The 16,460-nt window shown below is 34.9% G+C and overlaps 1 protein-coding gene across 4 annotated transcripts in view; it reads right to left on the minus strand.

The window, feature by feature from the left end:
• LOC100026548 (phospholipid-transporting ATPase ABCA3-like) overlaps positions 1-16,460 on the minus strand; it is a 314,104-nt gene that overhangs the window by 271,015 nt on the left and 26,629 nt on the right. For 3 of the 4 annotated variants that reach the window (XM_007498226.3, XM_007498223.3, XM_007498222.3), the window contains exons 4-5: positions 12,861-12,988; positions 6,498-6,636 (exon numbers count right to left, since the gene is read on the minus strand). In XM_007498226.3, the coding sequence (XP_007498288.2) occupies positions 6,498-6,636; positions 12,861-12,988 (267 nt within the window). Of the gene's footprint in view, positions 1-6,497; positions 6,637-12,860; positions 12,989-16,460 lie in introns of those variants that run through there. The other variant, XM_056806545.1, reaches the window with a different exon arrangement.

The following is a 16,460-nucleotide window of genomic DNA, read 5'->3' on the forward strand; positions in this document are numbered from 1 at the left end:
TTTGGTACCCAGGGAATTGTGATCTCTGTTAAAAGAGTATGGATAGCCCCTGGTATAACTACCATAGCCTCTAAAGTGTGTATAGCTTACCCTACCTGCCATGCATTTAATCAGCATGCCTTTTGTGGCAATGCTTTTGGAGGGCATCCTCTGGCATACACATCTTTTTGAACACCTGCAAATTGACTTTATCACTACACCAAAAGCTGAACAGTATAAATTTTGTCTGGTCATAGTAGATCAGCTGACCAGATGGCCTGAAGCATTTCCTATTGCTCCAGCCACCGTGGCTTTTGCTGCCAAAGTGCTTTTAAAAGAAATTATTCCTCACTTTGGCCTGCCAGCATGCATTGATTTGGATAGAGGCATTCATTTTACCAATCTGATCCTCTCTCAATTTTATTCATTTTGGGGATAACTCCTAAATTCCATGTACCATACCATCTCCAGAGGTCAGGTCAAATTGAAAGAATGAATAAAGAACTTAAAACTATGATTGGAAAATTGTGCACTGAGACTCATTTAAAATGGCCTGAAATTTTCCCTCTGGCTCTATTTTATCTTAGAACCAGGCCCAGAGGAGATCTACATATTTCACCATTTGAGATGCTTTTTGGATATCCTCCTATACAGGCTAAGCCTTTCTTCCCTGCATATAAATTGTTACTAGGGGAAGATACTTCTATTGCCTTATACATACAAGATTTACAGACCAAATTGCAAGAGCTCCATGAATCTAGAGCTCCTGTATAGGCAGGTTCTATAGACTTCTCACTACATGACTTGTGCCCAGGTAACAAAGTTTTCATAAAGAATTTCTGGCATACTGGGGCAACTCAAACTGCCTATGGCAATCCATTCCAAGTTGTGTTAATTACTCCAATAGCCATTAAAATTAGAGAAAAGGATTCTTGGATCTACTGCTTCCATGTAAAGAGAGAACCTTCTATAGATGATGAGTAACTATATCCTATTGTATTTTGTTGATTGTTTGCTTTGAGATTTAATTTTAAGTATATATATTACATATATATCTGTTGGTTAATCTATAATATTGCTATTATTCTATGACATTTTCAGCTATTGTATTTTTGTTATTGGATATGTGTACTATCTTTATTTGTACCATCCTATCCTTGAACCTGAGAAAATACCTTTATAAAAAGTCCATAGACTAGTTGGAAGAAACCTGTATTAGGAACCTTTAGATAAGTTGATATGTTTTTTATGAATTTTGAGAATTTAGTACTTTCTTTGAATGTGCATTACCTATTATACTACTGTTTTGTAAACTTGTTGCTTTGTGAAAATCATTTGCACTAACACTGTGGATCAAGTTAAAATGGAAATGGATCTCATATTTGTCTTCTACCTCTCCTTGATTGACACAGTGTGTCGCTGATTGTAAGCTATACATTTTGATTTTAAAAACATTTTATTATTGTTTTTCCTTGCATGTGCAAAATAGTATTTGAGTTTTCCTTTTTTCTTTCTCTCATTTTTTGTATTTGAATCACATGTCACCGATATGAAAATATTTTTTTGATTTTACATTAGGTTTAGAATATCCATTAGCCCTAACTGTAAATGCATGCCCAACAGCCTTAGACTGTGGAAACTGCCACTGGTTGTTTAAATATTATGGGACTTTGCTTCATAAATGTGTCTGATTCCTGGAAAAGGGATCACAAAGGAGCACAGACTTCACCTGCACATTACCAAGGAAGCACAAATACAACCTGCATAGTACCAAATGAGCACACAGGTCAAAGAGACAAATCAATCCTGGTAGGATTGATGAGATTCTGCACCAATACAAGAGGACTTGAACCTTGTGTGAGACTCAAGGTTGAGGCTGTTTGACATATGTTAGACACAGGACTCCTTGTACCACATCCCCATACAACACTTTCTATCAATTACCTAACACTGGCTGTTCTGGCTCCCCTATCCCTGAAAGACGAGGAAAGATAAAACCAGGGAATGATATTTGTCATCTGTTTAAAATATCTAGTCCATTTTCTGTCTTTCAAATGGTGACAATTTACTGTAGTTCTGGCTGCTGAGTGGGTACATGCATGACTAGTATTACAGGCTTATCATACATAAAATCACTCTAATTGGGCCCTGATTCAAGAACATGTTATGATTTTATTTTTTCTTACTGAGGATTTTTTTCATATAACATTTGGATATTTTATATTCCATCCAGTAATTACTTTTTTCTTTTATTTGGATTTTTGTGACATTTTTTATTTTTTTGGCAATGATTCATATACCTCATACCTCAGCCATGTTATCCCTGTGTGATCTGTGTTTGTAAATATCCTCATCAGGGGGGAATGTATTATTATCTTATAATGCAAAGTTTAAGTCCTTTTGAAAGTAATTTTAGGGTACGAAACTTGCTACCTCCCAAAATCTAGAAAGCCTACAGAAGATACCATAAAGACACCTGCAGAGACCACATGCTGCTCCAAGAGATCCTGAGCAAACTTTTGGATGTGCTGAATTGAACGCGGGGGGTTGGATGCATTTGTTTTTTTGGATGCATTTATTATGTATGTACAACTGTTATACCAAAAGGGATTGCCCCTTAATTGGTCTTACTCTTTTTCTCTTTTGTTTCCATTTGTCCCCAAATTGTTGAATTTTCCCCTTAGAAACTGTATGTATCTTTAGTTGAAGTTATGTTTAATTGCGTTTGCAGGATCCACTGGGGAGATTAGTCTATCAATGGATCCCAGGGGGGTTTTGTGTTTTGAAAAACTGTATATTGGGGAACAAATCCCCCAGTATTCCCTACACCACCCAGGGTTTCCTTCCCCTTACATCTTGGTGTGGGATTGGTCTAAGGACCCAATCCCACACTGGGAGGGATTTTTTTGATCCAGTTTTGGTCCAGAGCTGAGGGGGAGAACAGGAGCTTGCTGGAGCAAAGATATTTTTTTCCTTTATTAAACACCCCTTTTCATCATATTTGTGGCATCTTTTTCCTTCTTACAATAAAAGGGAACTGAAAATAAGTAATTTAAAAGCTCTAATTCTATGAGGTACACAAAGACTAAAGAAGGAACAAATAAGGATCAAGAATTAAAGAATAAAAGTTTATAATATATAGAAAAGGAAGAGAATTAATGAGGAAAAGAGGTAAAAATATTCTAAAAATTCTTTCTAGAAAAAAATAAATGACAAAAGAAGTTAAAGGAAAGGAGAGGAAGAGTGATTTTACTTAACTCTAACTGAAGGGGGGAGAAAAGCTAGGAAAAATTAGAGAACTAGAAAAGGAAGAAAGAAAAAAGGAATAAATGTAGCAGAACTCCAAAACTAAGAGGAAAGGTGACAAATAGGGGGTTTGCCAAGGAAAAGAAGAAAGCTCGTGGTTAGCAAGAATGAGATGCAACCAACCAATGACCAATACAGAACTCTGGAGTACAGTCAAGTCAATCAACAAGCATTAATGTGCCTGCTATCTCTTCAAACACATTCCTGAGATTAATTTATACAGATTGAAAACATACTTGATGAAAGAGAAGAAAATAGGCAAACTTTTACAGATGATATTCTACAGAAGATCATATCTTTATAGTTAATTATATAATTGATTGAAAAATAAAGACAGTTCTCACAGTGCTTTCTGTTTGTTGTGGTTCTCACAGCATGTACTACTTGCTGAGGTTTTTAAAAGGCAATTTTAGGGGGCAGATAGGTGGCTCAGTGAATTGAGAGTGAGGCCTAGAGATGAAAGGTCCAGGGTTCAAATATGGCCTCAGACACCTCAGATGCCTCAGACACCTGTGGGACCCTGGGCAAGTCACTTGACCCCCATTGCCTAGCCCTTATCACTCTTCTGCTTTGGAAACAATACACAGTATTGATTCTAAGTCAGAAGGTAAGGGTTTTATAAAAAGGCCAGGATAAATGTCTGTTTCTGAACATATGTTAGAATTAAGCTAATAATTCTTAAAAAACCTAATTTTAAAAAAATCTCTTCTCCCTCAGTTCTTGAATATCTAAAGGTACTAGTTGGTTTTTTGGCAAACCTGATGTGGACAGATATACCTGTAAGGAAACTCGGAACTTTTCAAAGGAAAGCTATCAAACTCATAACCTCTATAACTAGGAAAGGCTCAATCTTAGACTTTCTGGTTTCTTCTAGGTGTTATGCTAGATGAGGTCTTCTATCTGCTAGAATTAGTCACTTCTTTGCAAGTATTCTGGGCTGCCTCTCAGATGCTATGTAACTTTATCTGAATGACCTCTAGTTCCCTGGGTCAGTCATATGCCAGTAGGACAGCAGTATAACATGGTCAGGGCTAGAAATGACCTCAGGAGGAGAAATGAATGGAGTTGTAGCAAAAATAAGTAATAAGTAAAGTTGATCAACTGTTCTAATAGCACAAGGTATACCATGAGAGGCATTATTCTAAGTTGTGTGCCAGTGGCTTTTCTTTCATGTACTCTAGGTGTCTTCTGATTCATCTCAGAGATGAAAACATTCTACTAAATGAAACACTAAAAGAAGCTCTCAGTAATTTGTCCTCTGTGACTTTACAATCCCACTTAGCAGCTAAGTATCTCTATGATTTGAGAGCCAAGCCTAAAGACCTCTGGCTTCAGGCACTTCCTAACTATTGTAAGGGGGAAAAGGGATTTATATAAAAAGGTTGGACTGCATTATTCAAGAGTAGGGTCGCCAGGAATTTTATGAAATTCCAAAGAGATTTATTTAACAATTTATTTACAAAATATAGAAAGAGTGAAGTAAGGAATCAGAGAGAAGATAGGGTAAGATATCTAGCCTATGTATTTTGCTCTGGCCCCTGGCTCAACCCAGGCAGGGGAGTTTAGTCCTTGGCCAGGGGGCCTCAACTTTGAATGTGCTATCACCGTATATAAATTTTTGATCCAATGACCTGTGGTTCATAACTAGGTCAATATACCAAAGAGATCAAAGAAAGAGGAAAAGGACTAATATATGCAAATATATTTATAGCAACTTTTTGTAATGGCAAAGAATTGGAAATTGAGTTGGTACCTATCAATTAGAGAATGACAGAACAAGTACATGAATGTAATGTAAGATTTATGAAGGAGATATTTTCAGAAAAAATATGAGAAGACTTACATGAACAAATATAAGGGGAAGTGAGAAAAATGTAACAATGCATGCAATAACATTATTATTGTAGAAAGAAAAATTTTTGAAGACTTAGAGACTATTTAACATAATGAGCAACCACATTTGCAGGAGATTCATGAAGAAACATGCGACTTGCTCAGGAAGTAGATTTGAGACTGATGTTTTCTTCTGTCATGTGTAACATAAGAATGTTTTGTATAGCAATACATAGTTTTACAGATTTTTTTGTTTGTTTGTTTTCCCAATGGGGCTGGGGATGAAAGGAAAGTTGAAAGGGAGAGGATTTTGATCCAAAAGTAAAACAAAATCTAAGGAAGAAAGAAAATCAATCTAAGTTAATGTTGGAGTTGCTGTTTTATAAAGTACATTTCAGTTTTAGTGTAAAAAATGCATGTGAAAGCATCCTGGATGGCCCATGTTCAGAGTTTCCAAAAGTAATTCCATTTGCGGAGATCAATAGTAAGGGATGACTAATCAAATTTTATTTTGCAGCACTTTACAAATTTCTGCACTTCCTATAGTTTCTATAAGAAAATAACAAAGTGCCCATTGGAGCACAAAGGGACATAGAACTTAAGTGTTATGAGTAAAATCAAGTTGATAGAGGAAGTAGCTTCATCATACCAGTTTTCCTAACTCCTAATCCAGGCTCTCAAAAATGTAGCAACTCCAAGTCAGAACTGTTATGATAGCAGTATTATTTTGTTACTCATATTGCTAAGAGAGAGAATATCTCAATCTTACTTGCTTCATTTTCTCTTTGTTTTTCAGTGTACTCCCTTCCCCAAACCAGAAAAATACATTCATGTAGAATTGCCTATTCTAAAACATTTTTCCTTGACCAGCTTTATTCATTGTTAATTGACTGGCTTTTTTTTACCTTCTGTCTTGGAACCAATACTTCCAGAAGGGATTTTTTATTTTTAAAACCCTTACCTTCCATCTTAGAATCAATACTAGGTATTGGTTCCAAGGATGAAGAGTGGTAAGGACTAGGCAATGAGGGTTAAGTGACTTGCCCAGGGCCACACAGTTGGGAAGTGTCTGAGGTCACATTTGAACCTAGGACCTCCCCTCTCTAGTCCTGGCTCTCAGTCCACCGAGGCACCTAGTTGGCCCCTCTTACTTTTAACATGCAATTTCCAATTAGCCTATTTCCAATATTCAGCAATATAGCTTTTCAAAGATGCTAGATTCTTTTTGAACAATAACATAATTAACAGTTAAACCACCTAGCTCACAGGGATAAGATTAACATAAATATATTTCTTTACAGGCCAAAAAATGTTAACATAAAGTATTGGTAAACAACTAGAATATTAATTAAATAAATGTTTAATAAGTTTATTCTCACCAGGCAATCCTCCATACTGTGTTATAGCAGCACTGTGGATTAGTTTTTCCTCTGTAGGTCGAAAAAGAGTCTGCGTATACCAAGTGTTAGCTACACGTGAAATCTTTGAAATAGGACTGAAACGCAGAGTATAACTAACCTATGAAAAACAATGAGAAAATTTTGTCTGTAGAAAAAAAAACTATTAAAAAATTGGGCCAAAAGAAATTTAAAGTTTTGATGGGAAATTCTACAGAAGTTCATTCACAGCATTGAAATGACCAAATCCAGGTAATAAGAGTTAAGGAATGGCAGAATGGGATCCCACGTTTTAAATTAAATATTTTAAATAAAATAAATTTAAATTTAAATTTAAAAGGGACCTTAGCTATCATCTAATTCTCTTGTTTTGGAGGTGAAGAAATTGAAACCCAGAAAGGTTCAGTGAATTTCTTTAATTAGAGCTGGGATTTTAACTCAGAACTCTGATTCCAAATACATTATTTTTTCCATTAAATCATACTGCAATAATCCTAACATGGCATAAGCAGCAAATGCTACTTTTTCTCTGCTCATACAAACTTTTTAAAATTAAAAAATTTTATCAGAAAAAAATTGCCTTTTCCCACCTAACCCCATCATACACTGAAAAACAAAAACCCTGTTACAAATATATATAAATAAAACAAAACCTTATATAGACCATGTTTTTTAAAAAGTCTCAATCTGCACTTTGAATCCTTCTTCTATTAGAAAATAGGTAAAATGTTTCATTAATAGTCCTCTGGAATTGTGATCTGTCATTATACTGATCAGAGTTCTTAAGTCTTTCAAAATGTCTTTTTTCCCCAATTACACTCATTTCATTCTGAATCACTTCATGCAAGTCTTCTCGGATTTCTCTAAAACTATTCCTTTCAGTATTTTTTATAACATATTAATATGAAATAACTTATTCAGTTACTCCCCCAACTGATGGCTTTTCTCTCAGTTTCCAATTCTTTTCCACTGCAAAATAAGCTGCTATAAATATTTTTTACATCTTTAGAGTTTGTTTTGGTTAGGACTAATCCTTTAGCCAATTAAGAATACTTGTAAGTTCTCTATTTTATTTTTTAAAATCAATTTTCCCCCTATGGGGTTATATTCAGTTTTTCTGGATAAGTTATTCTTTCCTCTAAATTTATATCCCTAGTTTACATTCTAAATTTTTTTTACTCTTTTATACTGATGGCTACTAAATCATTTGTGATTCTATAGCATTTAAGTATTCAAATTCTTTCTTTCTGACTGCTTGCAATATTTTTTCTTTGATTGAGCAACTGGATTTTGGCTATACTGTTTCTGGGATTTTAATTTCTGAATTTCTTTCAGGAGGTGACCAATAAATTCTTTTTGTTCCCACTTTGTCCTATGCCTCTAAGAAATCTGGGCAGTTTTGATTTCTTGAAACATATCACTAATAACAAAATGGCTAGCTTCTTTTTAAAGTCACAGCTTTCAAGAAGTTCAGCATTTCTTAAATTCTCTCTTAAACTCTTTCCTAAGTAAGCTCTTTTTGGTATATCTTAAATTCTCTTATTTTTTTAGTACCTTGACTTTGCTTTAATATTTCTTATTGTCTCCTTGAGTCATTGGCTTCTTTTTGAAGGACCATTCTAACTTTAATAATAATAATTGTTACTACTATCTTCAGGGAGTTTGTTGTGTAAGCAAATTTAGTAACTCTTTCACTAAGTTATTAAGCCTCTTTCCAATTGTTCCATAACTCTCCTTTTGTTTCCAATTTTCCTCTTGTGCTTACTTCCTTTATGAAAACATTTCTACCTCATTTTAAACTCTTGCATCGTCTCTTCCAGGTATTATACTTAATGTGTGCCCAAGTTGTATTCTGACTTTAATTATAGTTGTTTAGGAGTCATTCTTTTCTTCTTCATTTGTGTCTTAAGAATCCCTGTCACCATAACAGCTTTTTAATGGTAAGATTCATTTTTTTTGTTTGGGGTGGAGGAAAGAACCTTTTTATATCTCTACCATCTGGGCTTACTTTATTCATACAAATTTAAATTATTTATGCATTCATGAAATGTTTTACAACTAATAGAGCTACTCTCATTCCATAAAAAAAAGAAACATTAGATGTTGATGTTGTTCTTTATGTCATCGAGAAGCAATATTTGAGAAATTTATACTACAGTAATCAGGTAACTCAGGAAAAAAAATGTGGTTGATTTCTGTCAAAGAATGCAGCTGCCTCAGGCTCTTCTGGGTCTATCTAAAAAGAGAAGCCATGCCATTTGCAATAAGTCTGGTATGTACATCACAAAGCAGCTCTATATATACTCTGTATAGTGTATAGTTCTTACTATTTTCATCATAAACATTTTACTTTTAGTATATTGCCCAGAGTGTAGTAAGCCTCACAAGCAGCTAAACAAAATTTGTCATCTTGGTGGCCATTAAGAACATTCACAAGTTTCAGAAGTACTACTACAGGTAGAGTAGCACACTGGGCATATCTTCTGTGCATATAGTTAACAAGTAGGTAAAAATGTAGCAAAAATTAAGCCCAGGAGCATCTGGGTAGCTCAGTATTGATTCTAAGACAGAAGGTAAGGTTTTAAAAAAGTAAGCCTAACTTCAACTCTTATCCACTATACCATGCTTCTTCAAAAATAAGGGTTCTTAACTTTTTTATGTTATAGAACCTTCTCAGAATAATTTCTTAATGTACAAAATAAAATACATAGGATTACAAAAGAAATTAACTAAACTGAAATGGGAGTTTTTAAGTTCAAAGATTTTAGGCTAAAAAAATTCTGCTCTATAGTAATTAGAATTTATAGCATAGTAATATATAGTAAGTAATATCTGGGATGGAGTAATCAAGAAAAGGGGCGCGTAGGTGGCACAGTGAATACCATTCAGGCCCTAGAGTGAGGAAGGCCTGAGTTCAAATCCAATTTCAGATATATACTAGCTATGTGACCCTGGGGAAGTTCATCTAATCTGTTTGCCTTGCTTTTCTTACCTGTCAAATGAGCTGGAGAAGGAAATGCCAAACCACTCCATTACCTTTGCCAAGAAACACCCTCAAAGAGTTGGACATAATTGAAGAGTCAGAAACAACTGAAATTACAATAGTCAAGAAAAGTCTTAGGGGGTAGCTGGGTGGCTCAGTGAATTGAAAGACTTTTCTAGAGACAGGAGGTCCTAGGTTCAAATTTGGCTTCAGATACTTCCTAGCTGTGTGACCCTGGGCAAGTCACTTAACCCCCATTGCCTAGCCCTTACCACTCTCCTGCCTTGGAACCAATATTGATTCTAAGGTGGAAGGGAAGGGAAAGGAAGGGAGAGAGGGAAGGAAGGAAGGAAGAAAGGTCGATCTTAGAAGTAGTACCTGAAATGTGTGCTTTGTATAAAATTAGGAATTTGAGAAGGTGGATGTTGAGGAGGGAGTTTATTCCAAACACAGAAAACCATTTGTGCAAAGACACAGAGGCAAGCATTTCTCTATCTCATATGGAGAAGAGCCCTTGGGGTGGGGGTGGGGAATGGAATGCAGAATACAACAGTAATGAGGAATGTGAAGTGAAAGAGGGAAATGACAGATGCATGACTTTGCAAATCAAGGTGGCTCATGCATAAACGGTAAAGGTTCCAAAGAGTGTGAGAAAACGATATAAGGTGAGAAACAGATATAAGAACAGAGTTCTGGAGGGGGGGTGTTCCTGTCTCTTTGTGAGCTTGGAGAGAGTACTTCCTGCAAGGAAAAAAACGGATTTTTTATGGGAAGCTATTTGCCCTGATCCTGCAATTTCTTCTATCAACCATCCTGTCTCTGGGATTCACCTGGATTTCTTCTGTTCCCATAAACCTATCCCTGTGTTCCAGAAGCCTAACAGATTTCATCTGTATTGAGAAGAAACCAACCTGAACCCAGGGATCTGTCAGCAAGTGAAGCTGTAGCCATTTTTGGCTGTATCCACTAGGGTGATTTTCGCTATTACCTCCACCCTATTTAATCCACTCATCCACTGACAATATTTTTTTTTTTGGGGGGGGGTACTAGTCAGGAAAGCTAGATAGGGTTTTGTAGAAGTAAGGAGCAGCAAAACCAGAAGACAGGTCTGTGAGGATCTCACAGATTGAAAGGAGGAGAAATAGAGAAAATGTTTAGGGAAATCTACCTTGGCCCTCCTTCCTTTTCCTGTGTTGAAATATTCAATAGACCCTTTTTTATAAAAGCACCAGCAGTAAGATTGCGGTTTACCAGTCAATCAGGTGGTGAGGCCTACCAGATCGGGCCTACAGCCTGATACAAACGGAACAGAATACTCGACCAAACTACCATCAATCCAGATCAAGTAATTTACTTATTTCAGAAATAAGCCTGCAAAAGGGATTGAGAGCCACTATGAGGATTTTCAGTACCAAAGAGGGAAAGCAATCTGTCATTTATCCTAGGGACATTAGGAAACCGATGAAGATTTCTGAGCAACAGAATGAGGATGTGTGGCAGAGTCAGCATCTGATTACTGAATATTCTTAAAAGTAAGAAATTGATTGGAAAGGGAAAGGTAGGACATACTGAGACTAATTAGGAGACTAATATAATATTTAAGGTGAGAAATAAGATTATATGAGACAAAAGATGAATGTTATGGGGAGTAGAGCAGCAAGACCTGCCAACTTAATGATGAAGAGCTTATGGGACAAGAGAATGCTATAAGTCAAGTTCTTTGCAAGCCATAAAGTGCTATATAAATGCTAGTTATAATTTGTTATAGATGATTATATTATAGTATATTATATTATTTATAGTAGCTTCTAGGTAGGCATACAGGTTTATTATATGTGCATATATAGATTTACTATATATAGGTTATTTCTTGCAGTATCTGTTGATTGGAATTCAATAGATGTGGCTAGGCCAGGTTTCAGATGATAGGTATTTGTTTTTGAGGTTCAGAAACATTAAGAAATATTTTCTAATATCTAAATACAATGAAGGCTTTAAAGACTCATCTCAAATACTTAAATGGATCTGTGGTTTCACTGAAGCTGTTGAATTGTGCCTGTGCTACACATCATAATCCATCCTTGCCTAACCAGCCTTCCTCTTGTCTGTATTCTCTGTTGAAGGTTGTAAGCCTAAAACCCTTCCTCACTTTCTTGATATTATGAGTATACAAGTAAAGCACGTTAGCTAACATTCACTTTGGATGGTATCACCAGCCCATCTTCTTTTCTGAACATTATTAGATTTCTTTGATGACAGGTTCATTATCAACAAAAAGGTATCTGTGGTATACTAGAAATATCCCTGAATTTGTAATCAGAAGATGTGTTGAAGTCCTACTTATGTGACTATACACAAATCTCTTCATCTGAGTTTGACATGCCCATCTTCAAAACTGGCATAATAATTGTTTGTTGTTGCTTTTGGTTAGTCATTTTTTAGTTGACTAACTCTTCATGACCCCATTTGTGGTTTTCTTGGCAAAGATATGTAGTAGCTTGCCATTTCCTTTTTCAGCTCATTTTATAGATGAAGAACAAAGACAAACGGGTGAAAAGATTTGCCCAAACTTAGTTTCTGAGGTCAGAGTTGAATTTAGATTTTCATGACTCCAGGCCCAGTACTCTATCCACTGTGCCACTACCCATGCTTGTACTACCCACCTAAAAGACCGTCATAAGGAAAATACTTGATAAATTGTAAGGTAGTTTTTAAAATATAGAATGCTACATAAATGTGAATTATTATTGGTACCTTTTCATATCTATATGCCTTCTTTTTGAAAAACTAATGCTTTCAGGTCTCTAGATAGGCCTTTTCCCACTTCCCACCTTTATGGATTTAGTTCATTAAAAGCTTTAACAATTCTGCCACACCGCTGAGATACATTAGTAAGACCTTGATGCTTCCTGCCATCTCTCCTACATACAACTACTTGTTGCATATGTTCCCAGGTCCAGCTAACAACATAGTACCACTCTTTCTCAACCTGTGAACATCAAACTCCATACCCCAATTTAGTTATCACTACCATATTTCCTTCCCTACACTAACCTTTTTGCTTTCTCCAACACAATAAATAATGACAAGGCTTCAGAAAAACATAAAATTGAGCCTCTACAAGAAAAACAAAACAAAACAAAACAAAACAAAACAAAACAGGACATGTGATCTACACCCAAACAAACTGTTCCTTGGTTGGATCTTCTGAGACTCAGTCTGAGAACTTTGTTGCGAGTCAAATGGGTTATCATATGGTAAATACGGTTATTAATCAAGCATCAGAATGCCAGTGAAAGCCAGTGTCACAGATAATTACTTAAAGATCAAAATGAAGGTGACTTTAGTTAAGACCTTCTCACCTTAAGGGGTAGGGGGTCTTTTTCATCATCAAAATTGTGATGAAAAACGACGACAGCCAGTAACAAAGATGAGTTCACACCAGAAAAAATGTAATCATGAAAATCCATTTCTGAATCAAAGCCTTTAACTGTAGAAAGAGAAAATTGGAAAATTTAACTGTTTGCATAAAGTAATAACTTCTGAGATATGTGAATTTCACAATTCAATTTATTTATAAAGAAACTTCCATGTACAAGATAGAAACTTCTTAAACTTGCCAAGGGATAGCAAACATTCAAAGTTCTCTAAAGAGAGATATGGAATACAGTTGTAGTTGGAACAATTTAATCAGAAACTCTCATTTCTCACAGTGCTACACTCCTTCATTCTTTTTTCTTACTTACATGTAAGGTTGAGGGACGTGGGTAATAGTGCAGTTCCACACCAGTTCTAGTTATGCAACCAATCAATAAATAACCCATCTTCTCAACACAAGATTAGTAGAGTGGAAATATCAAAACATCTGCATATGCCCCAAATCAAGGGAACTCACAAACCCATTACAGATCGTCATGCCTTTCTAGAAGTAGTATTCTCAGCATTATCCACATGAGGGATTGCCTTATATACTCAATTATTAGGACTTTTTCTTCAATTATTTCTAAACCACTAGAGTAATTTTATAATGGACAGTCATTTGTTTTCTTCAGAACAGGAAGAAAAAATACTCACTGACATAAAAAAGCTTTAGCTGATATAATTAAGTACATGAAAAATGAACAATTATTCACTGATTTCACTAACCACTAAAAATGAACACTAACAAATGGGGACAAAGTTAAAGCGCATAACCTTGCTAAAGCTTAATGCACTGAAAAAAAGAATGGAATATTTGGGAGACAATTTTAAGTGTTTTATTTCATATATAGATGTTCTATAATGTTCCTTTGATTAATGATGTAGGTATTAAAATAGAAATCACTCCATTGTATGTTTAAAGATATGTTGTTATATTAGAAGAATGACAAGTGGCAGCAAGATCCTGATTTATCATCCTTCTTGATTCCTCTGCAGCATTTGAAAATGGTGATCATTCTCTCCTCCCAGATACTCTCATTTCTCTGAATTTTTTCTCCTGGTTCTCCAATCTATCTGTCCACTCTTGTGCTGATTCAACATCCATATCATTTCCTACAACTGTATATTCTAGACCTTCTATTTTCTATATACCTTCTCTTTTGGTGATTTTATCAGTTTCCCTGGGTTTAATTATTATCTCTATGCAAATGACTCCCAGATCACTACATCCAGCCCCAAGCTCTCTCCTGGAATCCTGTCTAACAATATCAATTGTCTTTTGGACCTTTTGAAAAGAATATTCCCTTTATGTGTAATTTGAAAAAATAGACCATAAACAGGGGGAAAAAATGTGGTTAATGGCAGAGGTAGGATTTGAACCTAAGCTTTCTGATTCTACAAAATTAGCATTCCATCTATTATGCTATACAAGCAATGTTCTATTAGTCTGAAAAGATAGTTGGAGACAAAGTATGTAGTTCTCTAAATGACAAATAAAGTCGGTATTTCATTCTAGAGGCTAAAGGGAAGTGCCATAGTAAGAACTGTGTTTTGGAGGTTATCAGTTTTAGAGTTGTCAAGATGATGGATTAAGGTTGGACATCCAATTAGGAGAAATGGCAGAATTATATTATATTTTTACAGTTTCACAAGCTCAGAGCAACAGTTTAAGGTTTGATAAATTCAAACATCCCAAATTCTAAGCATTCAATTACTCAACAAAAACTGTTGGGAAATCTGGAAGTAGTGTGGCAGAAAATAATTCTAGGCCAACATCTCATAACATATACCAAGATAAACTTCAAAAGGACACTTTACTTGTGTCCAGCACTTAACACAATATCTAACACATAGTAGGCACTCATAAATGTTTATTTATTGATTAAGATGTCCTATCATAGCTAAAGTAGAGATCTAAGGAACAAATTTCCTTTAAGATATGTTTGTGACTAAATAAAAGAAAAAGAGCTTAGAAAACAAAATACGCAATTTTATTACATAAAATGTAAAAATTTTGCACACAAAAAATTAATACAGCTAAAATTAGAAGAAGAAATAACTGGAGAAAAATCTTTGCAATAGGTTTCTCAGATGAAAATTTTATTTCCAGGACATATAAAAAACTCATTCTATAAATAACAGAGCCATTCTCCAATGAAAAATGGTCATGTAGATAGTTCTCAAAGGAAGAAGTTTAAGCTATCAACACTCAGATGAAAATATACTCAATAATCACCAAAATCAATAATAACTAAACAAATGCAAAGTAAATCAATTCCAGGGTACCATTTCCTACCCATTATATTGAGAAAGTAAACAAAACTATCTTGGAAAAAAAAGAAAATAACAAAAGGTGGAAGGACATAGGAAAAGTCACATTTGTTCATTGTTGATGGAGCTATGAATTGATGCAGCTACTGTGGAAAATTATTTGGAAATGTGTCCAAAAAGTCACTAAACTAAATTACCTTTAACCTAGCCATTCCACTATTAGGCATATCTCAAAGTGGCCAAAGAAAGATGGAAAAGGACCAATAAATATACAAGTATTTATAGCAGTTCTTTTTGTTCAGTTCTTTTTGTTATATGAAGGGTGGGAAATTAAGTGGGTTCCCATCAAATGAGAAATAGCTGGTCATATTTTGTAATGTGTAATGGATAACATTTCTGTGCCGTCAGAAAAAGCAAAAGACTGGTTTCATAGGAATTTGTGGGGACTAGTATGAGTTAATGTAGTGAACAGAACTGACACAATGTATTCAATAATAACTTGTAAGCAAGATTAGCTATGTCTATAAGCTTTATTTTTCCCCCACCTAAAAATAAAAATGTCAACAAAAAAGAGAAAGAAAAGGTTTAGAATTGTCAGCATGAGTATTCACTTCACTGATTGGTGAAGAATAAAAGGACTGCTATACAGCAGTACAGGCCAAGATTAGACAGATAATATAAATTTGTAGTAAATTTATCAGCAGAGTTGCATGTTTAATAAATTATAAAAATTCTTCAAGGCATAAAAACTACCAAAGAAATAGTATGAAAACAAGAAGAATTAGAGAAAAACAAAAATTTAAAACAAAAATGGCCATTAAAAATCAACTAATCCAAATTCTTCTTTTCACAAACTTAACTGGGATCAAGGGGTTTACATAGGTGTCACCCAGTAAGCAGTGGCAAACCCACCTATCTTAACTTCCAACCCAATGTTTTTTTTTTTTTCCAGGACACTATGTCCTACTTCTATATGGATGCCTTTCTGACTAGCCTTACTAATGCATACAATTTAGTTCCTTTCTTGGAAGGAAGAAATTTCCCTAGTTTTCTATACTGTAGGCTAACAATTTGTCACATAGACTCCATTAACATACAACAATGACTCTCATCAACTAATAAAGTTTCTATTCTAGACACTAGATTTTGCACTGTACCATGCTGGCTTCACTGCCAACAACAAAAAGTAACAGATCTAAAATGATACAGAAATAATATGTATCATTTTTTTCATTTAATGCTTTATATTATTTAGACTAGGTTACACTGAG

Source organism: Monodelphis domestica, chromosome 7, assembly GCF_027887165.1.
Source record: "Monodelphis domestica isolate mMonDom1 chromosome 7, mMonDom1.pri, whole genome shotgun sequence".
In the NCBI taxonomy this organism is placed as follows: domain Eukaryota; kingdom Metazoa; phylum Chordata; class Mammalia; order Didelphimorphia; family Didelphidae; genus Monodelphis; species Monodelphis domestica.